Source organism: Gordionus sp. m RMFG-2023, chromosome 3, assembly GCF_954871325.1.
Source record: "Gordionus sp. m RMFG-2023 chromosome 3, tfGorSpeb1-WG-v2, whole genome shotgun sequence".
Classification (NCBI taxonomy): domain Eukaryota; kingdom Metazoa; phylum Nematomorpha; class Gordioida; order Chordodea; family Parachordodidae; genus Gordionus; species Gordionus sp. m RMFG-2023.
Genome location: NC_088777.1, coordinates 21,766,293 through 21,790,630, shown reverse-complemented (window position 1 = coordinate 21,790,630; position 24,338 = coordinate 21,766,293). Strand labels below are relative to the sequence as shown.

General features: G+C 28.4%; 1 protein-coding gene across 2 annotated transcripts in view; it reads right to left on the bottom strand.

Moving 5' to 3' along the window:
• Nucleotides 1-1,778: 1,778 nt before the first annotated feature.
• LOC135925740 (G patch domain-containing protein 3-like) overlaps nucleotides 1,779-24,338 on the bottom strand; it is a 42,673-nt gene continuing 20,113 nt past the window's right edge. Inside the window, exons 7-9 of one of the 2 annotated variants that reach the window (XM_065461201.1) lie at nucleotides 16,097-16,284; nucleotides 8,808-8,944; nucleotides 1,779-2,001 (exon numbers count right to left, since the gene is read on the bottom strand). In XM_065461201.1, coding sequence (XP_065317273.1) covers nucleotides 1,797-2,001; nucleotides 8,808-8,944; nucleotides 16,097-16,284 — 530 coding nt within the window. In that variant the 3' untranslated portion in view covers nucleotides 1,779-1,796. Of the gene's footprint in view, nucleotides 2,002-8,807; nucleotides 8,945-15,676; nucleotides 15,808-16,096; nucleotides 16,285-24,338 lie in introns of those variants that run through there. The other variant, XM_065461202.1, reaches the window with a different exon arrangement.

The window sequence follows — 24,338 nt, the reverse complement described above, 5'->3', positions numbered from 1 at the left end:
AAGTCATTTTTTCAAAGCAAATTTAGGTACGTCTACCCTGCATTCAGTTAGCGTGAATTAGCGGAGAACTATAAAAAAATATTATATTTATATCATCTTTTGTATAATTCGCCGCAAATTGGCGATCTGAACTCATGGTTAAGCATCTTTTATTTCCAGACTTAGTAGGATATAGTCAAATTAAATTTTTTAACAAACTATTTTAAAAAAGCTAGTACCGACATCGCTTCTATGCAAGAATAATTAATTCAACAAATTATTATCCTGCTTAAAATAAAAATAAATTGATGGGAACAACATGCCTAGGAAACCACTTTGAAAAAAAAACGACTTGCCTGGGATTGGCCTATGACGATTTATTTTATTATTTTGCGTGTAGAAATGGAAAAAAAAGGAGAATTATAATATTTAAAAAATGATGCAAAGTTTTTGAAGAGATTTCAACTTGATTTTTTAATTTTAATTAAGTTTAAATTTTAATTCAATTGAACTTTTACCTTACCTTTTTAAACTTTTTACTTTAAATTCGATTATATTTTTTAATTAATCGAACCTTTTAAAATAGCTAACCAAATTTTTATATAACACCTCTATAAACCGGTTCATATAAGGTTTTTATTTAATATTAAAATTATACATATTTCTTAAATTTATCTCTATGCGCTTTTTTTATATTTATTTTAAACTATTATAAATTATAAAAAATATAGCAATTGTTTAAAATAAAAGGAAGATGAATTTTAGGCGATTTTATTTATCTATTAAAATACACGATTGAGATAAAGTAATTTAATACAACATTTGCTAAATTCTTCCATAAAATCAAAGGAGATAAGAGAAAAAAATGACGAATTCTGTGTCTACATCTTGACAAGGTACCCAAAATCAAATATAATTATCAGATGAAGAAAATAATAGAAGTAGAAAACATCTTGTACAAACTTGACATGCAAATTGATTTCTTCCATTAGTTGAAGTCAAAATATATCATGATACAAAATAAAAGCCATTAATAGGTATAATTATAAATTCTTTTAATGTCGTTGAACGGATTAATAAGAACATCGATATTCTTGCATATTAGGTTGAAAGTTAGAGAAACCCGAACTCTATTAGCAACACTATTCTATCCCAGCTAATAAGGTTTCAGTCGAGAGAATATTTTCAGGATATAAAATAAAAATTGCCAATTAAATAAGATTCCCCATATTTATCATAAAATAAGATTAGAATTGTTTATCGAATTATATATGGATACCCTTTAAATAATAACTGAACCTTCATTAAAGGTTTTTGATAAAATTAAATTTCTAACCCGAGCCTAAATCTTTATAATTTTTTCTTCCTGAAACCTTATCGAATCTATATATCAAAAGGTTAAAAATATATTTTGAAACTTTATGAGCATAAAACATATTCTTAGGATTAAATTTCAGACCTTAACCACTATAAGTTTTAAATAAATGAGATGGTATCACATGCGGACCTATGTGGCCCGGCCTCCCATTACAATAGTGATTCTGCAATATCAAATTTTGACTAGCGTAGTGTTCCAAATCATTACGAACGATAGTGCTTACAATTAGTGGTTTCATAATTCTCGAACGGGTATAAACTATAGGAGCGGATCTTTCGTAAAAATGATTAAAATGTACACCTTATTAGAAGTATTAATTAAACATAAATTGTTACAATTTTAATTATATATTAAAAAATGGCACATAGTATAAATATAGCTACATACATTTTTAACATTACATATAATATATTAAGATTATTACAGCTATTAATAATAGCTAATCGATATATTTGATATAATTATTCTGTGATTTATATGATAACTCAATTGGCGATGGATATTTTGGTTTTTGGTCATAGATAGTTGATATTATATTGATATGTTTTTTGGTATGGTATCTCTGTATTACGGGCTTTGTTTCGATAGTATTATCATTATAACTGTAGACATTTCTATTTCTATTGATAACGGTCCCAGTATAGCTAAAAAGAATATATATTTCAATTTTAAATTAACACATAGGTAGTAAAACTCTTCCTTTAAGATCGAAAGGCTTAATAAAAAAAAACAAGAATGGTTAGATCTTAAATTGATTAAATCAATAATCATTTGGAATTTATTATAAAATTAAGTTTTTTTTTGCAAAAAGTGTGGCAAAATTGTCATGTCTATATTATATTCAGACGCCCGATACTCATAGTGTCGATCTAAATTTCAATTTAAGCCAATAGCAGTGGGCAATCAAAGGTGGTACAACTAGACCTTACTTCTCGTTGGTTAATTTAATTTGTCTGCTATGTTAAAACCTTATATTGATGAGCAGCCGTAATTCCCAAGAGTTTTTCATAGGCAAATTTAGAAATGGTCACAAGATATTTGAAACTATGATTTAATTTATTTTATTTAAGCAATAATAGAATTTGATATTGAGGTAAGGAGATAGAATGAAGGGACCAAGATCACCGTTGCACTCATTTAGAAAGGAAGACAAATATTTGATGGGATCACCCAGAATAATGCGAGATACTGCTAATGGAAAGTTTTAATTAAAGGTTTAAATATAAGAAGAGAAGATATAAAAATTTGCTTAATGTATTATCTAGAATGTTTTGAGTGAAGAGAAACACTCAATGGTCGAATCTTTAAGGAAAGGAGGATAAACGAATCTTTAAGGAAATGAGGATAAACGATGAAAGAGGATAATAGTAAAGAGGGTTTAGATGTCCAGGAAACGAGATCAAAGAAGGATGGGAGAGATGGCAGTGTGAATACAAATGGAGGTGGAAGGACCCTTAACGAGGACAACGTGAAGTTAAGCAGGGTATGTGTGCGCATCAAAATATAATGGTCCATGTGGTAGATGAATGTATTGTAGAGGGCTAGATTGGTGATACTATGGAGATTACGTCCTTAGGTATTCGAATTATTGCATGGAGGAATCAGGGTTGGTAAGAATGGGCGAGGGAATAGTTTGTTGGCCTTCTTTCGTTAAAAATATTAAATGATTAAGATAAACTTAGATTTTATTTTATATATCTAGAAAATAATTTTATTGCAATTTTTTTGCCCTTTTAAATAACGAGTAAAATAATACTTATATTTTAAAAATTGCATATGCGGATGATGGGAAATAGTTCATATCAAAGATTTTCAAAACAATATGGGTTTTATAAATGAATGTTAGGTAAATTAAGGTGAGAGGTTAAAATAAACTGTTTTAGATTAAAAGTTGTCATAGAAAAACAGAATATGACGGTCCTTAAAATGGTCTAATTTCGGGGGCTTGGGAAAACTGCCCTACGGTATTAAATTTATTCATTATAAAAAAATTATTCTTAGAATTTTAACATTATTAATAATTTCAGAGACCTGCAGGCCCGGCCCTAAGCCCGGCCCGTATTTAAATTTTTTTAAATATACCCGGGCCGGGCCTAAAAATTTTAAATATATCCGGGCCGAGTTTAAAATTTTTTTTATAATATATCCGGGCCGGGCCTAAAGAGAAGAGAAGAGTGTTGAACCCGGGCCGGGCTTTAATATTTTTTATAAAAATTTATACATTATGAATTAATTGTTATAAGATTATATTATAGTAGTTATGATTAATTAATATGGTGAACACTACCTAACACCCACAGATCGATCAAATTATTGTTTTTCTGTCATTTAAATTACGCATTAAGAATTGTTGCTCAAAATCCAAAGTAACTAGTTAATTAATTTATTTAATTCAACATCTAAATCTTGCTTACATATTACTCCATTTTAAATAATCAAATCAAAATCAAATTTACTCAAAATCCAAAGTAACTAATTAATTAATTTAATTCAACATCTAAATCTTTAGCTTACATATTACTCCATTTTAAACAATCAAATTTACTCAAAATCCAAAGTAACTAATTAATTTATTTATTTAATTCAACATCTAAATCTATAGCTTACATATTACTCCATTTTAAACAATCAAATTTACTCAAAATCCAAAGTAACTAATTAATTTATTTAATTCAACATCTAAATCTTTAGCTTACATATTACTCCATTTTAAACAATCAAATTTACTCAAAATCCAAAGTAACTAATTAATTAATTTATTTAATTCAACATCTAAATCTTTAGCTTACATATTACTCCATTTTAAACAATAAAATTTACTCAAAATCCAAAGTAACTAATTAATTTATTTATTTAATTCAACATCTAAATCTTTAGCTTACATATTACTCCATTTTAAACAATCAAATTTACTCAAAATCCAAAGTAACTAATTAATTTATTTATTTAATTCAACATCTAAATCTTTAGCTTACATATTACTCCATTTTAAACAATCAAATTTACTCAAAATCAAAGTAATTAATTAATTTAATTCAACATCTAAATCTTTAGCTTACATATTACTCCATTTTAAACAATCAAATTTAAATTAATTTATTTAATTCAACATCTAAATCTTTAGCTTACATATTACTTCATTTTAAACAATCAAATTTACTCAAAATCCAAAGTAACTAATTAATTTATTTATTTAATTCAACATCTAAATCTTTAGCTTACATATTACTCCATTTTAAACAATCAAATTTACTCAAAATCCAAAGTAACTAATTAATTTATTTATTTAATTCAACATCTAAATCTTTAGCTTACATATTACTCCATTTTAAACAATCAAATTTACTCAAAATCCAAAGTAACTAATTAATTTATTTATTTAATTCAACATCTAAATCTTTAGCTTACATATTACTCCATTTTAAACAATCAAATTTGCTCAAAATCCTAGTAACTAATTTATTAATTTAATTCAACATCAAAATCTTCAGCTTACATATTACTCCATTTTAAACAATCAAATTTACTCAAAATCAAAGTAATTAATTAATTTAATTCAACATCTAAATCTTTAGCTTACATATTACTCCATTTTAAACAATCAAATTTAAATTAATTAATTAATTTATTTAATTCAACATCTAAATCTTTAGCTTACATATTACTCCATTTTAAACAATCAAATTTACTCAAAATACAAAGTAACTAATTAATTAATTTATTATTTCATAGATTATGACACTAAATAATACAAATGATATAATCAATAAAATTAAAAATAATGTATATTCTTTTAAAACTAATAATCTAAAAAGCGAAATTTGGACCAAATTTCATATCATTGTAGATGAATATAAAAAAAATATTGGATATGTACAATGTAAGAATTGTACCAATTTATTATCTTATAATTATAATCATGGTACATCTCATTTAAGAAGACATAAATGTGATGGTAAATCCATGAAAATTAATAAAATTTTTACACCTGAAAAACAGACCTATAAATGTAATCTAAAATATTTCAAAGAAAAATTTATAGATCATTTCTTAACTCTTTGCGCAAAAGATATTAGGCCTTTCGAAATAACGGTTAACATGCATTATATATCAAATGACTGGAGGTTAGTGAAGAGAAATCTATTTACTGCTAAATTTAAAGAAGTGTAAAGATTAGCAAGGTAGTTAAGGATGAACTATTAAAAAAATTTCACAATTTTAATTTTAACACTAATGATTTTATTAATATAATATTTGTTACAGACCTAGGTAAAAATATTATAAAAGCATTGGAGTTAAATGAACGATTAAATTGTTGTTGTTATATATTAAACACAATTTTAAGAAATTCATTTAACTTCAAATATTTGGAAAGTAATGCCCCATTAATAAAATCAACAAGATAATACTAAAATATTAGTGGGGCATTTAAAACAAAGTAATAAATGCCAGCATTTGAAAGCCCTTTATCAAGATATAGAAGTCCGCTGGAACTCTAAATACAATATGCTCAATTGTGTTTATTCTCAAAATGAAGAAATTATAAAAGTTCTTCAAGAACATGGGGGATCGGAAAAGTATTATATTATATACTTTCCGATCCTTCAGGATCTAGTCAATATTCTTGAGAATTTTCACAGAGCTATTGTTGAGTTACAGTCGGACTCTTATACTCTTTTTAAAGTGGTAATTTAGAATTATGAACTTCTTGAAGTTTGTAATACCTTTCAAAGCGAAAAGGGAGAAATATAAAAGATTATATTAAATTACAAGAGGCTCAGGAAGTTAATGAAATACCATCGACCAGTCGAATTACGACTGTTGTTAAACAAACTGAATCGTTTTATGACAAATGGGGCGATGGTAATTCAGGTAATAAGTTAATACCCGATGATGAATATAATAATTACATAAATAAAAAAATAGATTAAAGATTTAAGGTGGATAATTTGTTAGAGTGGTGGGCAGCTCATCAAAGCGAATTTCCAATTTTGGCAAAATTGGCAAAACGGGTATTGGCAATTCCTGCTTCAAGTGCAAGCTGTGAGCGGAATTTTTCACTACTGGGAGAATTTTTGAAGAAAGAAGAAGTAATCTTCAACCTGAAAAGGTAGATATGCTTCTCTTTCTTCATGATAATTTGTGAATTTTTAATATCATTGAGTATAGAGTTTCGTCATTCATGCTGGTTTTTACTTTGCAAACTGTCAAATATTTATTGCATTTATTATATTTTACCTTGAGTCCTGAAAGTTTTTAATCCAACATTTTTCATTATATTTTTTTACAATATTATATAATACAATTATCTTCTTTTGTTAGAAATTTATATTATAAAATAAATTATATAAATATTGTGCAATTATATTATATTTTCAAAATACTATTTATTATATACATGCATTTTTTTAAATAGCGATTTATTTTTATTTTATAAATTAAATAGTAAATAGTAAATACAATATATTTTCCATTTTTATAAATTAAATATTCGTTTTATTTGTTTAAAAATGGTTTTATTTTTATAAATGCAATACTAAATATTGTATATGCTCAAAATATATTTTTTTATAAATATCAGTTTTATAATTCATTATTCAATATAACATTCTTAAAATATTAGCTTTTTACCATGTATTTTTTAAATACAAATATCACAAATACAATCTTTTATGTTCAAAAATATTATTTGCACAAATTTTTTATTTGTAATTAAATATCTGAATAAAATATGTAATATTCGCTGAAAAATATGGTAAAATACCTCATAGGTGAATTTTTTTGAGTCGACCGACTCGAGTTCATAACTCAAGTCAGTTTGGGTCGATTTTTTCGACCCAAAACTTAAACTCAGTTTTCGACTAAGTCGACTCGACTCAGTAGATTAACAACACTACCAGGTCGAATATAATTTTTAAAAAAATCCAAGCCGGGCCTAAAATTTTTAAATCCGGGCCGGGCCGTAAAAATTTTTATTAAAAAATATCCGGGCCGGGCCTAAAATTTTTAAACCCGGACCGGGCCGTAAAAAAATTTTGAAAAAAAAATCCGGACCGGGTCGAAAATTTTTTAATCTGGGCCGGGCCGTACAAATGGTGCCTCTGCAAATTATATTCAAAATTATACTGTACATTCTTTAAGGATGAGAAAAATTAATTAAGAGTATGAATATAGACTACTACTAGCTATCATTAACCCGTTATTTAAATTGAATTTTCCATGGATTAAGTTAGATTCAATGAAGGAAAAAAGCATGAACTTATCAGCTTGAAATAAATTTTGACACAACAAATATCAGACTTGGTTTTTTTAAATAACAAATACACACCAGGTAACTTCTGATAAGATTAAAAACAATTTTTTTGGTGATGATCTAATAAATTTTTTGAAAAATATGATCATTCTTTAACTAAATTCCCCCAATTAAAATTTTTAATATAATACTCTCCCAAACCTCTGTGCCAGTTTGAGGGTCAAAATGTTAAAAATATTTAAAAAAATTATTATAAAAAAACTTATCTTATAATATAATATTTATGTATGATATTAATTTTATAATGTATGGGGAAATTTATATATATATAATCTGCATTTTTTAAGTAACGAGTTACTTTTCGAGTAATAAATTATTATAACGGGTCACTTTTTTTCAAGGTAAAGAGAAAAAGAGTAATGTTTGCCACTAGTGAAAATTCGTCATTTTTTCACTTTGACTCCCTAATATCTTCAAAAATATAAATATATGGAGACTAAAATTTAGGCTATTTCTTAGTTGTATTTGCCTTTCTTTGCTTAAAATCGACGGGGGTTGGCCGAAAATTTCCTTTTTGGGTTACATTTATAATTGATTTAGCCTGCTTTGAAGGAACCAGGGTCCGGTTCAGAACACTGATCATAACAAATAAAAAGCCCTTGGAAATTACATCTTACCAAATATTCGTTCAAATGCGAATCATGGGAAAAATATTTAAAGCTTAAAATATATTAAAACATGTTATGATTATAAATTTTTCCAGATATTAGAACAAAGTTTAAATTCTATTTTGATTGAAATAATGTTTGTCATGTAAAGTAAAACAATTAAAGGATTTTATAAGAAACTTTGAACTCCACTATTAACTTAATTTAATAATATAAGTAAGAGTATTCAGGAATAATTAAAATAAATGAGGCAGATTTTGTTAAAAAGCTATACCTTATTATGCATCTTAATTTGGACTTGGAGCAGTTTTGGGAGATAAAAAAATATGTAATTGTTTATTTTATACAATATCATTATGAAAAAAGTAATTTATGATTTGATAAAAATCACTTAAATATTAAAGATAAAAAAAAAACCATTAATTTATAGTATTCAAAAATAATTTTTGAGTGATTTTCGTAAATTATTAAATGAATCAAATTTTGTCAAAAATACATTAATATCATGGAATATATGTATTTATAATACCCTAATCCTGATTTAGCGTCGGAACCTTTTCCTTCAATTGGTACAGGTTGAAGAATACCCTTGTTATCTTTTCCCAATCCCTGTCCATGTTTCCAGCCTATTTTTTCAATAAGTTCCCTTCCTTTACCTTTAACAACCTTTAAATTGATTAAAGAATGGATTCAAATGTTGAAAATGGTATTTAAACTAGTGGGTTTACATAGAAATACAATATGTTCTTTATAAATGATTCAGTGTAATGACTTTATTAATACGATTTTAAAATAAGTATATATGCTGGAATAGAAATATTAATTAATCCAATTATTAGACTGTAAAATTAATAAATAAAAATATTATATTATATGGAATATAAAGTATTATTTCATTGCCCTTTTTACAGGGGGTTTCGAATAATTTAAATAAAATTGTAACGAATACGAATAGTAAATTATTCGATTCGTATCTGAATAGGCCTAGTTAGAATTAATTTCTGTTAAGAATTGGCTTGGTATTAATTAAATTAATATGTATTTTAATCGTTAATAATATCATCTCATGTTATTGGTTTGTATCAGTTTAAAATTAGATGTGCAATAAAAAAATTAAAAAATTCTGTCAATATATTTTCATATGAATTATTATATAATATTTCAAAAAAGAATTTTTAAAATGAATATAAATAGCAATTATTTGCAGTCGCATGAATACAAATAGTAAATTTTTCTATTCACGAATAATGCACTATTGGATTCATATTTGTTTTTTAAAAGATTTAGTGTAAACCAAAGGTAACCATAATAGTGCGCACAAATTGAAAGTTGCAACGCAGCGTTTCAAAACGCAAACAATGCATTTGTTCAAATTGAGAACATTTCCATTTTTAATTTTAAATTATTTTTTAAAAGACAAACTTGCTTGCGTTTTTCAAAACTTTTTAAATTTTGAAGTGATAAAACTTATAAATTGTAAGAATAATTATTTTCAAATAATATAATAATATTTTTAGGATAGGAACGATGAAATTAACAAAAGGTTTGCAGAAATGCTGGAAGACCATAAAAAAAGTTTCATTGTTATGGAACATTTATCAGTTATTGGTTTCAGGTATAAATATATAAGAATATTAAATATAATTAGCTTGGCATTGGAATTCCCTGGTTTTGATAACAGTCCTATTTATCTCAAGAAGAGATTGAGAAACTTCAAGGATCAGCTGAATAAGGAGAAAATAGGAAAACCTACTTAATTAAATATTCATGTTATTTATTTTATTGGTAAGTTGAATAACTACCTGGAAAATAAAGAGTAGGGCTGAGCCAATCCTTAAATTCTGATAATAATACAGTCAATCCAATACTGATCCACAATTTATATTGATTTTATTTACCATCTATATTTGAATAAATCCCACAAAATATTTTACTATTCATAAAAAATTATAGTGTATTTTGTTTTCTATTCTCAAAAAGTTAATTTCCTCACTTAAAATGTTAATTTTTGTGGAACTCTCAACAACAAAAAAACCTAAAGTACTGAATAAATTTTTTTTTCCTCTTTAGCTTTCACCTTTTCTGGTGGTAAGCTCCTTAAACATCTCTCTCCACTTTATGTTATTAATACAATCTCTTTTATCTATTTTATACTTCTTTATATTGGCTCTAACTTTATGGCCCCATTGAAGTTTTGGCCTTCCTCTTTTACGTTTGCCCATCACTTCCAAACTCTTAACTTTATTTCCTATGTAGTTCATAGGCCTTCTCATCGTGTGCCCATACCACCTAAGTCTGTTTACCATTAACTTAGTCTTAATGGGCACTACCTTTAAACTACTTAGTATTCTTTTACTGCGCACTTTATCCTTTCTTGTTACCCCAGCAATCATCCTCAGCATTCTCATCTCCATGGTTTGTAGACTTCTCTCATCTGATTCTTTGGTTGGCCATGTTTCCGAACTATATAGAATAGTTGGTTGTATTATAAAACTGTAAATTTTTCCCTTTAATTTGTGTGGGATTCTTTTATCAAATAGCACTCCAGATAAAGATCTCCACTTTAGCCACCCTTGATTAATCTTACTCTTTATCTCTTTTTCTATTGTGCCGTTTGTTTGTATAGTGGAGCCCAAATATTTGCAGCTTTCAATTGCAGATATCTGCCATTCATTTATATCATTACTCTCTGTTTCATCTCCTATCACCATATACTCCGTCTTTTCTCTATTTAATTTTAATCCGTGAGTTTCTACGATATTTAGCCAACTCACTAGTCTTTCTTTCATTTCATCCTTAGATTCGGCAAGTATCACAATATCATCTGCAAATATCATATTCCACGGGACTGCTTGAGGTATTGTGCTAATACATCTATTACTGTAATGAAGAGAAGTGGGCTGAGAGCCGACCCTTGATGAACTCCTTCGGCTATTGTGAAGCCTGCTGAAGTACCTGTTGTGCTACGGACCATTGTTGTATGGCCCATATACATATCCTGTATTATTCTTATATATTTTTCAGGAACATTTTTGTGGCGTAGCGCCCACCAGATAAGTTTTCTTGGGATTCTATCAAAGGCCTTTTCTAGATCGAGAAAGACCATGTGTAGCTTTTTGTTCTTTTCCCTGTATTTCTCACTCATTTGCCTAATTGCGTGGATAGCATCGGTTGTTGATCTTCCAGGCATAAAGCCAAACTGAGTCTCTCCTATTTCGATTATATCTCTTAATCTTTTTTCTATTATTTTTTCGTATAGTTTTAGACAGTGTGACATTAGTTTTATACCCCTGTAATTTTGACAATTATATGGATCCCCTTTATTTTTGAAGATAGGAACTAGATAGCTCTGCCTCCATTTTTGGGGAACCTCTTCATTTCCAAGTATCTTATTGTATAGATTTGTGAGGAGATGTATTCCATCATCTCCTAGTGCTTTAAGGCTTTCTATTGGAATATCGTCTGGACCCTTAGCTTTGTTGTTTTTCATATGCTTGAGGCATGTGATTATTTCTTGTTGTGTTATAGATTGTACAAGGTTTTGACATGGGGAGTGTTCGTCTAGATGCAGTATGTGCGGATTAAAGTTGAGAAGCTCCTGAAAATATTCTCTCCATCTACTCATTATTTCTTTTTCCTTTATTATCAATTTCCCATCTTTATTTTTGATTACTTTCGGAGCTCCGTTTATATCCCTAGAGTTCTTTTCTAGCTGTTTGGCTAATCTGTATATTTTATTTTGCCCTTCTTTGGTATGTTTCTTCGTACATGTCATCGTATGCCATAGATTTGGCTCTAGCCACCGCCTTTGTAGCTAATCTCTTGAATTTTTTGTATCTTGTCTTGTCATCTACGTTTTTGGATTTGTAGCATATTTTATAAAGGGTTTTCTTCTCCTGTATAGTGGTTTGTACCTCTTCATTCCACCACCATAGTTCTTTGTATGATTTGTTGCCTCCTCTTGTCAAGCCTAGTGTCGATTTGGCAGTGTCTATTAATCTGGATGAAAGGTCTGTCCACATCTTTTCACTGACTTGTGAGGAATCTATTGTTTCAATGTTTGCATTGATTGCAAAGGCATCTGTCTGAATTTAATAGGTTATTAAATTTTGGAAGAAAACCCATCTGAGATGCAGTAAAGCTAATTTTTATCTATAATTTATTTATATTTTATTTAGACTTTTTATAGATAACCTTGTAGAATTTGGACAACCAAGTGTTTAAAACTGAGGTTTTAAAATTTCTACACTATCTGAAGATAAATGATACCTTACCAAAACCTACATATGAATCTGCATTGACATATATAATAGCATTATATAAATTATTTATTTATCATAAAAATATATTATGCATTTTATTAATATTTATATTGACATTATATTCTTTTAATAAAATTTTTATATATTTTTATTTGTCTCTTTTCATATTTGGCATGGCCGACCTTTTTTAAAATTGTTAAAAATTTCTGGAATTATTTAGATAGGTAAAAGAGTGAGAAAGCCGTTTATTTTAGCTCGCTAGCACATATGGTTCTCGAGATATAGGGGCTCAAAGATACAAAAAAGAGCCACTTTGGAATCTGTAAAATTTTTAAAATGCTTATATCTATCTCAAAAACTATTTATAGTAAAAAAAATTATAATATATCATTTTGTAGGTAAAGAAATTCTCTAATGGGCTAACAAAGAATAATAAATATTGGCGCCATTATAGGCTTTTAACATCCGGTTTACCTAAATTGCTTTACCTGTGTTTTTAAGCAAAATAGTGAGTTTGTTTTCGAATTTTTTTTATTGCTTTTTATTTAGACACCTTTGCTAAATATATATACAATATCAAAACCTTGACGACGCTATCGACTTCAAAAATTGATAAAAAAATAGATGGCGCTTTATAAAATTACGGATTATGGTTAAAATTTTGCTGCTAACTTATCAATAACCAGATATTTTCACTTTATATACTAAAAAATTTTGATTTTCTATTAAATATACTAATTAATTGAGGAGAAGAGTGGGCATATGCCCATTAGACACTTAATAATGTAACAAATTTCCAATAATAAATATCTTTCATATAATTTTTTTTAATTTTTAAGGTATCTACAATTTCATCGAATTTTTCATCATTTGATGAAGATAATGGTATAATTTTAATCGTTAATACTTTTTTTTACTCTAGATAATTTTTTCTTCGAATATTTCTTTTTACATAAGCGTTTTCTTTTAATGAGAGATTCCCCATTTGATTGTAGGGATATATTAATGTTATCAATAGCCTCTTGATTAATTTTATGAAGGGGAGAATCAATATCTACATTGTCATTTGAAGTATAAGGAATGTTTGCTAATTTTGTTGCCATGAAAAACATATTAACATATCTAAATTGAATGGTAAATTTTTTTGGGTCATCCAGGGTAGAATCTTTCTTAGATTCTCGCGATAATAAGCATGTCCCTGTAGATTAAATGGGTTGCAACATTTTAATATTTGGTACGTCCATCTGTGATATAGAATAAAATTTTAATTGATCTACACCTAGAATACATGTTTTTGCACTCTCCAAATCCAGATTGTTATTGGTAGACAGACGATAAAATTAATCTGAACGGACAGGTTAAAATTATTTCGCAGAAAGAGAGATCGTTTTAAACAATTTATTTTGTAAAATATAATCGAATATATGACTAATAAAATATTCGTTTTTCAGCTGTTATATATTATCGAGCTAATAAGTCATTCGCTCGCTATAGTAGCAAAGTAGAGATCTAAAAAATGTAAAACATTTTAAGGATAGTGGGAGGGGGGGGGGCATAACTGGAAAATTTTATCACAATTCTTATAAACGTATCAATATTTTCATTTTCCTTAAGAATAATATTTTTCAACCATTAGCGCCATCTACTTTTTTCTTCAATTTTTGGTAAAAATGTATATTTCAGAAATGTCGATAGCGTCGCCAAGGTTTTGACATTGTATAAATATTTATAAAAGGTGTCTAAATAAAAAGCAAAACAAAATTCGAAAACAAACTCACTATTTTGTTTAAAAATACAGGTAAAGCAATATAGGTAAACCGGATGTTAAAAGCCTATAATGGCGCCAATATATATTATTTTTTTAGCCCATTAGAGAATTTCTTTACCTACAAAATGATATATTATAATTCTTTTTACTATAAATATTTTTTGAGATAAATGCATTTTAAAAATTTTACAGATTCCAAAGTGGCTCTTTTTTGTATTTTTGAGCCCCTATATTTCGAGAACCAGGTGTGCTAGCGAGCTAAAATAAACGGCTTTCTCATTTTTTTACCTATTTAAATAATTCCAGAAAATTTTAACAATTTTAAAAGGGTTCGGCCGAAAAAGTGCCTTTTTTGATCGATTTGACATGGAATGGCCCATTTAATATAAGTTAAATGATATATCAATTTAATTTTTCTTAACATTCAAATTATATTAATGTCCAAATTAACATATAAATTAAGGGATATATCAATTAAATTTTTCTTAATATTCATTTAATTTAGTTATATCATTTAATTAGTATGGTTGATATTGAAAATCTATTTATAGAAGCAACAGATAAATCTTATTTAGTATAACACTATAAAATTGAATTATATGTCTTAAATTATATGGAAATTTCAATTTTATCATGTTGTAAGAGAATAGAATTAATATTATTTTAAGTTTGAGGTTCATTCCTCAAGTTTTAAAATAGCGCAATTGGCTACATCTAAAATAGTGTGCAAATTAACATGATAGAAATTAAGGGATATACCAATTAAATTTTTCTTAATATTCAATTTAATAATATCATTGTATATAAAAATTAAATATGTAACATAGTTTAATATAAAATATTTTCATAAATAAATTTAATAAAATATAAATATAAAAATTTAATAATTTGTAAAATTTTAAGTTTGTCTCTAAAAATTTTTGATTCCATTGAAGTAGAATTATTTTCCCTGCTAGGCAAGAAAGGTTTTGTAGTGATTTTTTTGTTTTAATGTTTTAAATTTAAATGCTTCATATAGAAAAAATAAAACTTAACGCATCAATTTAAACATGGCTGCGTTTACGTTTTTTATATGCCTTTTGAAACGCTGCGTTGCAACGTTTAATTTGTGCTCACAAAGAGTGTAAAAACTTAAGAGTGATTTTAATTCATATACTCAAAGTCTGTCATCAGACTGAAGAATTGGATAGAATAAAAAATAATATTGGCAGTTTGAAAATTTTTATTCTATCAGGGTAAGTAGTGATTGCAATTTTTTTATATATCGGTTAACTATGTCATATTTATAAAATTATACATCTAATAATTATTTATTGAATCATTTACAAAAATAAAACAAATATTTCTAAAGAAATTTCACACAATGATCGAAAATATTATTAACTTGGATTAGATAAAAGTTGGTACAAATCAGAATATTATAAATAAATACAAGTTAAAAATAAAATCCCAAATATAGTAGCGGTCTATGGAATAAGAATCGAATTACGAATAAGTTTCTAAATGTAAATTAAACGTATATGAGGAAAGAGTCAAACAAATAAACAGATATCAAATGTCTAAAATTGGTGGAATTAATAATAATTTTTATTTTTATTTTTAAATTCAATAAAATAAAATAAAATGCTTTTATAAATAAAATAAAATATTTTTCTTAAATAGAATTCACAAATTAAGCCCGAAAAATTCGAAAAATTAATAATTATAGACGTTAATTGACCATTTCGGTAGTTTTAGGATGCAAAATGATTAAGAAACGAAGAATAAAATAAACAGATTCAGATTTACGTGCGATTCGTATGTCTCTTCAATGTATTTAGGCTTTGACGTTTTAGGAAAACGATTTTCGTAATTCTTCCGCTTATCGAAACGGTAATCAGGGGGTAAATTATACCGCTCAGGGGCCCAACAATCAACACCGCCATTATCTTTTATGCGGATTGATAAAAGATCTCTAGCGTCTTTATCGCTGGTATCTAGTTTTTCGTTTACCAAGTAGTGAAAGAATATAATTAGTGCATATTATTTGTCTGTTTACTTTATAAATGCTTTTACAATTCCTTTGTAGTAAAAAAGTTTTTAGATAGTAATTAAACTCAAATTAAATAATTATATTATAATTATCAGAGATCTGCAGGCCAGCAATAAGAAAAAAATAATATTAATTTATTAAAATTACAGGGCTTAAAAATTTAAAAATCCTGACTAGGTCGATTTTTAAAAATAAATTTAAATTTTATCAATTAATATATAAAAAAAAAATCATACAATTGCGCGTTTAATATATTTACTACTCACATTTTAAATTTCCTTTTAAAATTATTAAAAATTCCGGACCAAAATGATCAACAATATAATTACGCACCGGACCTAAAAATTTCCCCGAGTAAAATTTAGATCCGATGTTTAATAATCTTTGAAAAATGTATACAATTAGAATACATTTTTATAATCTTATTTTCTATGTCTCGCTTTTTAGTTTTTATAGTAAGAATTGTTTCTTTCTTTCTTATCATGTCGGTTGTATTTATTATGGGCGTGATTGACAACATCAGTGGTTACTCCCGTTCCTTCCTGCTCCCTCACTGAAGGATTAGTCGGGTCACCAGTGATATAAGATAAATATGTCGAGGGTCCTAGCATGTTGGCCACAAGTTCTCACACATTTGTTACTTAACACCATTTTTAATCAGGGAAAATTAAAATATTCTGTTAAACACTATACACCCTCCCAGGAATTGGAAGAAAAAACAAAACCATACTCAATTGTCCATGAATGGTAATAATCCAATATACCATAAACGCCTACATTTGTTACTTAACATCATTTTCATTAAGGAAAAATTAAAGTATTATATTCACTAGGAATGAACCCATATCCACCTAAAGAAGTATAAAATTTAATGTTGTATAGCATGATCGTCATGCTAACATTTTGGACTCTCGTTTAAATTATTCGATTTAAGACCCCATTTTTTTTCTTTATTATCGAATAAACGGACCCAAATTATTTAACTCTCTCCCACCGAATGTATAATATTGCCATTGTTTGGTTTAAAAAAACAAATGGAACCTTGGTCCTTCGATCCAGAAATAATTCTGAAGGCGTCATACCTTCTTTACTTTGAATTACTATTGTGCTACCCAACTAAATTTTAACTATTTTTTAATCAAATTTAAAGGTATGGGCTGGAAAATGGACAGGTTTGGGAAATGAAAATAAAGGTATTCTTCAACCTGTGCCAGTAGAAGGAAAAAGTTCTGACGCTAAATCAGGATTAGGGTATTATAAATTAAATACAAAGATGTTGTTGGGTGGCACAACTTCATTATAATAATTCAAGCAGTAAAGAAGTGTAATGTATTATAAATATAAATTGTATTTTGTTAATTTGGTTTTAAGTTACAATTTATAATAATAGATTAAATAGATAAACGATTTTGTAAAAGTATATATGGATATATATTTTCTTATTGTAAACATATAATATATTTATACATAAATAAATCACTTCATTTCATTTGGCGACGATTATTTTTATTTAAAAAAAAGACATATTAAATAAAAAGGTAAAATTAAACTATGCACGAAGACTCAAAGAAGATATTTTTGAAGAAAAACGAAGAAACACAAACTTCTACTCAATTCCATATTCCAGAAACCGTCAAAGAAAAAGTGAATATTCAGGATTATTGATATAATTAAGAACTATCTTCAAAGTAAAAAATAAAGTTGATCAAAAAAAATGTTATTAGAATACATAGGTACCGATAATTTAATTAAAATAAAAAATTTTCACTACCCAAATAATTTAGAGCATTAATTATATAACTTTACTTGATAGTTTAGAGAAAATATTTAAGAATATATCTAGTATTTTCCTACATCGCAAAAATTTTTATACTTTAAAAAGAGGTGGTGAAACTATTGTCCATTTTTCGATCAAATTGAAAAGTATTTGCACTGTATGTAATTTTAAATAGCCGGTTGAGGAACTTTTAAGAAATATTTTTTATCTTAGGAGTAGGGTTGCCTGAGCTGAACAAAGAACTTCGGTCAAAATATATTGAAGGAAATATAATTTTTGAAGATACTGTGTGTTTAGTGATCGGCTGTATTCATTGGAGAAGGAAACCCAGGCAGAAGTTAATAAAATAATTAAACATAAGCCTACACAAGGTTCCAAAAATACTTACTTTAGAAATAATAAATATAATAACGTTAATAAATTCAATAATAATAATTATAATGCTAACAAATTCAACCATAATAATTATACTCCTAATAATTATAAATCAAGTTTTAAACTTAATTTCAACCAAAAGAAAGTAATATGCTAAGGCAAACCACATAGCGAAAGATAGTAGAACGCATGCTATACAAATAATTCTACCACGGACACTTCGTCTGTCATTTGCTAATAAAGCTACAATCGATCCGAAGATAAATGGGGTGCAGCCTATGGAATTTGATACCGGTGCTGCGTGTAGTGTGATAGATGAGGTTACCTGGAGTCGCATAGGCAAACCATCATTATTGCGTGCATATAAACCAGAGGAATATAACCATATCAAATTGAAATTTGGGTAAATGTTTAGTGGAAGTCGAAGTAAAGAATATTTCAAAATTTATACCTAGTTAAAGGTGAGAATTCAATTATATTCGGAATGCTTTTTCTTAAAGAATTTGATATAAAACTTCCGGAAGAATTTCGGATTAATAATATAAATATGAAATTTTCCAGTTTAAATACTATTGTTTCAAAATTTTCGAAAGTTTTTTAAAAAAAATTAGGACAAATAAAATCCAAGGAAGCCATCATCAAGATACAACTAAACACAATGCCAATTGCCCTACCGTCTAGAACTCAATTCCAATCATTTGGGCTACGCCAACGGTTAATATTTTAAAGAAATCTGTGCCGTGCGGACATGCGGAGATTTTCGTTTAACAATCAACAAATATTTAACGATAGATAACGATCTACTAACAACTTTCGTCGACCTGACAAATAGGATCGCTGGTAGTAAAATATTTTCTAAAATAAATTTAAGAGATGCATTTTTACAATTCGGAGTTAATCCAGAATGGGACCTCATGTACCGATACCAAAGAATCCCTTTTGGTTGACTAGCGCTCCGATAATATTTCAACGCTTTATGCAAACCCTATTAAAGGGAATTCCTATGGCGTATTTTTAGACGACGTGTGGGCGACAATAATTTTGATCATATAGTTAATCTTAAAGAAGTATTAAGAAGATTTGATAAGGCTGAACTGACAATGACGACCGATAAAATTACAATTGGAGAAAAGTCAGTTACTTATTTAAGTCATGTTATTGACGAATTCGGAATTCACCCTATAGAAGATAAGATTAATGCCATAAAAAATTTACATTTTATTTGTGCGACTTACACCGACTAACGAGTAAAAATGTGAGTTGGTTTTGGTCAGCTAAAGAAAATGAAATATTTAATAGAGTTGAAAAAATATTATCAATAGAAGATACATTCCTTATTCAGCTGATATTCCTGTAGTTTTCTTGTGACGCTTCCAAAGATGGTCTAGGAGCTGTTATTGAACACCGATTTCTTACTGGTCAAAAGAAACCGATTGCTTAAGCATCGAGGACACTTTCGGCGGTTGAAAATAATTACGCCACCATTGATCGGGAGGCTTCGGCGATCATGTTCGCTATCGAGAAGTTTCATCAATGTATTTATAGAAGACATTTTATTTTGGTTATGGATCATAAACCTTTAAAATATAGCTTAGGTGATAAAAGAGACCTAAATAAAATAACAAATAACCGTTTAATACGGTGGGCGACGAAGCTATTAAATTATGACTATGAGATAATTCATAGACCTGGTAATCAAAACAAATGTGCTGACGCTCTGTCCCGTTTGGGGGTAGAGTTAAAAAACCAATTAAGTTACAAAATATTTTTAAGATGAAATTAGAGAATTAAAAATAAATTTAATATAGATTTACCTTTCACTCATAGTAAAGTTGTAAATGAAACGAGCAATGATATCAATCTGAAAGAGATTATTAAATTAATTAAAAATCATTGGTATATTGATAATATAAATAATTATTCAGAGATTTTAAAAATCATTTATTTTAATTAAAGATTATGGTTACAACAAAGCATGGGCGGGGTACAGTCCAAAGTACCCCGTGGGCCTCCTCATCAGCCTACGACAAAAAGAAGGATGGAAAACCTGGTGGAACCACGATTCATGAAAATGAAACATATGACGGCCATAAACGACTTGATAAAAAGTGGAGAAACCAGTTTACGGGGGATCGAGTACGGATTGCGACATGGAATTTTGGGAGTATGACGGGAAGAGAGGGAGAAGTGGTCGATGTACTGCATAGAAGGCATATAGATGTGTGTTGCATACAGGAGACCAGATGAGGAAATGGGACAAGAATGATTGGCAAGACTAGTGAAAAGTATAAATTCTTTTGGCAAGGAAGTAATGATGGTAAGGCTGGAGTTGGAGTATTGGTTGCGGAGAGATTGGTAGACAAAGTAGTTGAAATGAGAAGGCTAGATAACAAGATAATGGTTATCAAGATGATTTTTGGTAGAAAGCTGCATAATATTATCTCGGCAAATGTTCCTCAGGTTGGAAGAAGTGAAGAAGAGAAAGATTATTTTGGGACAGTCGGGGGTGACATCGAGACTGGCAAATGAAGAGGGGGTTATCCTGGCTTGTGATCTGAATGCATATGTGGGAGCGAGTAGTGAGGGTTATGAAGGAGCGCATGGAGGGTTCATTTACGGCATGAAAAAACTTAAAGGGGAGAGGATCTTCGATTTTAGTGATGCTATGGATAAGATTGTCTGTAATATAATGTTTAAGAAAGAATCAGAGAAGCTGGTGACTTATAAGTCGGGTAATACCAAAAGTGCAGTGGATTATTTGTTATTAAGGAGATGTGATAGATGTACAGTAAAAAATGTAAAAGTGATACCGGGAGAGGAATGCATTAATAAGCATCTACTAGTTATAGGAGATCTCATTTTTAAGGATGCCAGAATCACTAAAAGAAAGTTTGTGCCAAGGCTGAAGGTTTGGAAATTGAAGGAAGAGAATGCTAGACGTCAATTAAATATGACATTGACGATTAGTAAGGCGGAGGTGGCACAAGCATCTGGGGTAAATGAGAAGTGGGAAGCCATGAAGAAAGCCTGGGTGATGACAACTGAGGAGGTATGTGGATGGACGCCTAGACATAAGGAGACTTGGTGGTGGAACCCGGAGGTAGCGAAAGCTGTGGACGAGAAACGGAGGTGCTTCAAAGAATGTTATAACAGTAAAAAAAATAGTGATAACGATATTTACAAGATGACGAAAAGAAATGCTAAGAAATTAATAGCGAAGGCGCAAGAAGAAAAAAGGCAGGAGTTTGCTGAAGAAATGGAATGCGCTGATGGAATGGGAAATGTGGTTCGAATGGCAAAGCAGATGGCAAAAAAGAGGTAGGATGTGGCAGATGTTAAATGTTTGAATATGCAAGGAAAAATGGTGATTAATAGTAGTGATATTAAGAACACCTGGAAGATCTACATGGAAGGACTTTTGAACGAAGAAAATGAATGGGATAATAATGTTAGTTGTGCACAGGTATAAGGTCCAGGGTGTAAATTTGGAAAGGACGAGATAAAGAGAGCAGTGAAAAAGATGAAAAAAGGGAAAGCATCGGGTTTAACGATGGTGGTATCAGAGATGTTTAAAGTTTTTGATGATTTAGGGATTGAATGGTTAATGAATTTAGCCAATCAAATTGTCACAGAAGAAACTATTCCCGAGGACGTGAAGAAGTATAATTATCCCAGTATACAAGGGGGAAGGTGATCCTTTAGATTGCGGGTCTTACAGAGCTATTAAACTCTTGGAACATGCAATTAAAGTATTTGAGAGGGTGTTAGAGAAGCGAATGCGGGAACAAACTAAAATTGATGAAATGCAGTTTGGCTTTACATCGGGAAAAGGCACGACAGATGTAATTTTTGTGGTGAGACAAATACAGGAGAAATATCTTGAGAAGGAAAAGAAACTCTATTATGCGTTTGTTGATTTGGAGAAAGCATTTGACAGGGTGCCGCGTGAGGTTACTAGATAGGCCTCGAGAAAATCAGGTGTGGATGAATGGTTGGTTATCGCAGTGATGGCAATGTATATGGGAGCACAAACAGCTATACGGACGGATTATGGTGATAGTGAAAGCTTTGAGGTGAAGGTAGGACTTCATCAAGGATCTGTGCTGAGTCCATTATTATTTATCTTAGTAATGGATGTGGTATCTGAAAAATGCGTGAAGGACTTCCCTGGGAGCTATTATATGCAGATGACCTTGTATTAATCGGTATGACTAAATACTGAATTGCTAAAATGAATTGCTAAAAAGCAATTAATCATAATCAATCAAAATTTTATTATGTATAATTTATTTAATGAAAATTTTTAAAACTTTTTTTAAAATATACTTAAATTATTTTTTTATTAAATGAAGGATACAGATTAAATATCATATAATATATAATTTTATTTTGAGTTAATATTATTATAAAAGAAATATTTTCATAGCTTATTAAAACATAAATAAATTTTTTTCAATTTTAAAAATTAACAAATATATATCCGTAAAAGGGCGTTATATGCGTAAATATGTAAGTATCATTTTAGGAAACCGGAATGATGATTGAATAGCGCTTTTTTTATATTTGGGTATATATACATATGAAAAACCTAAAAATTAAAAAAAAAATTTAGGTTTCTTTGATGTTTAATTTATGAGTAGGTTTAGAATAGTAAAATAATGGAAATTTTCTAAGGTAAATATTGCTGGCGTTATTTATCAAAATCTCTTAATTTTGGTTTTATCTGTGTATATTTACGTGCTAAGCATTATCCTAAAAAATTTTTTGAAAATATTTTGATTTGACCGATTGCCGAGCTCAAAACCGACCACTTACTAAATATTCGATTGACCAAATTTACTAGTAATATAATTTGAAAAATGTTGATTTTCGTATTATATATCTATAAATACGTGTAAAACATAATTCTAAAAAATATTTTTAAAATATCGCTATTTGGCGGATAACCGACTCGTAGCCCACCCAATGACTAAATAATGAATTGCTGGCGTTATTTATCAAAATATCTTAATTTTTGTTTTATACGTGTATATTTACGTGCTAAGCATTATCCTAAAAAATTTTTTGAAAATAATTTGATTTGACCGATTGCCGAGCTTAAAACCGACCATTTACTAAATATTCGATTGACCAAATTTACTAGTAATACAATTTGAAAAATGTTGATTTTCGTTTTATATATCTATAAATACGTGTAAAACATAATCCCAAAAAATATTTTTAAAATATCGCTATTTGGCGGATAACCGACTCGTAGCCCACCCAATGACTAAATAATGAATTGCTGGCGTTTTAAATCAAAATATCTTAATTTTTGTTTTATACGTGTATATTTACGTGCTAAGCATTATCCTAAAAAATTTTTTGAAAATAATTTGATTTGACCGATTGCCGAGCTTAAAACCGACCATTTACTAAATATTCGATTGACCAAATTTACTAGTAATACAATTTGAAAAATGTTGATTTTCGTTTTATGTATCTATAAATACGTGTAAAACATAATCCCAAAAAATATTTTTAAAATATCGCTATTTGGCGGATAACCGACTCGTAGCCCACCCAATGACTAAATAATGAATTGCTGGCGTTATTTATCAAAATCTCTTAATTTTTGTTTTATATGTGTATATTTACGTGCTAAGCATTATCCTAAAAAATTTTTTGAAAATAATTTGATTTGACCGATTGCCCAGCTTAAAACCGACCATTTACTAAATATTCGATTGACCAAATTTACTAGTAATACAATTTGAAAAATGTTGATTTTCGTTTTATGTATCTATAAATACGTATAAAACATAATTTAAGATGCATAAATTTTAAGTGTTAATACAAAAATTATA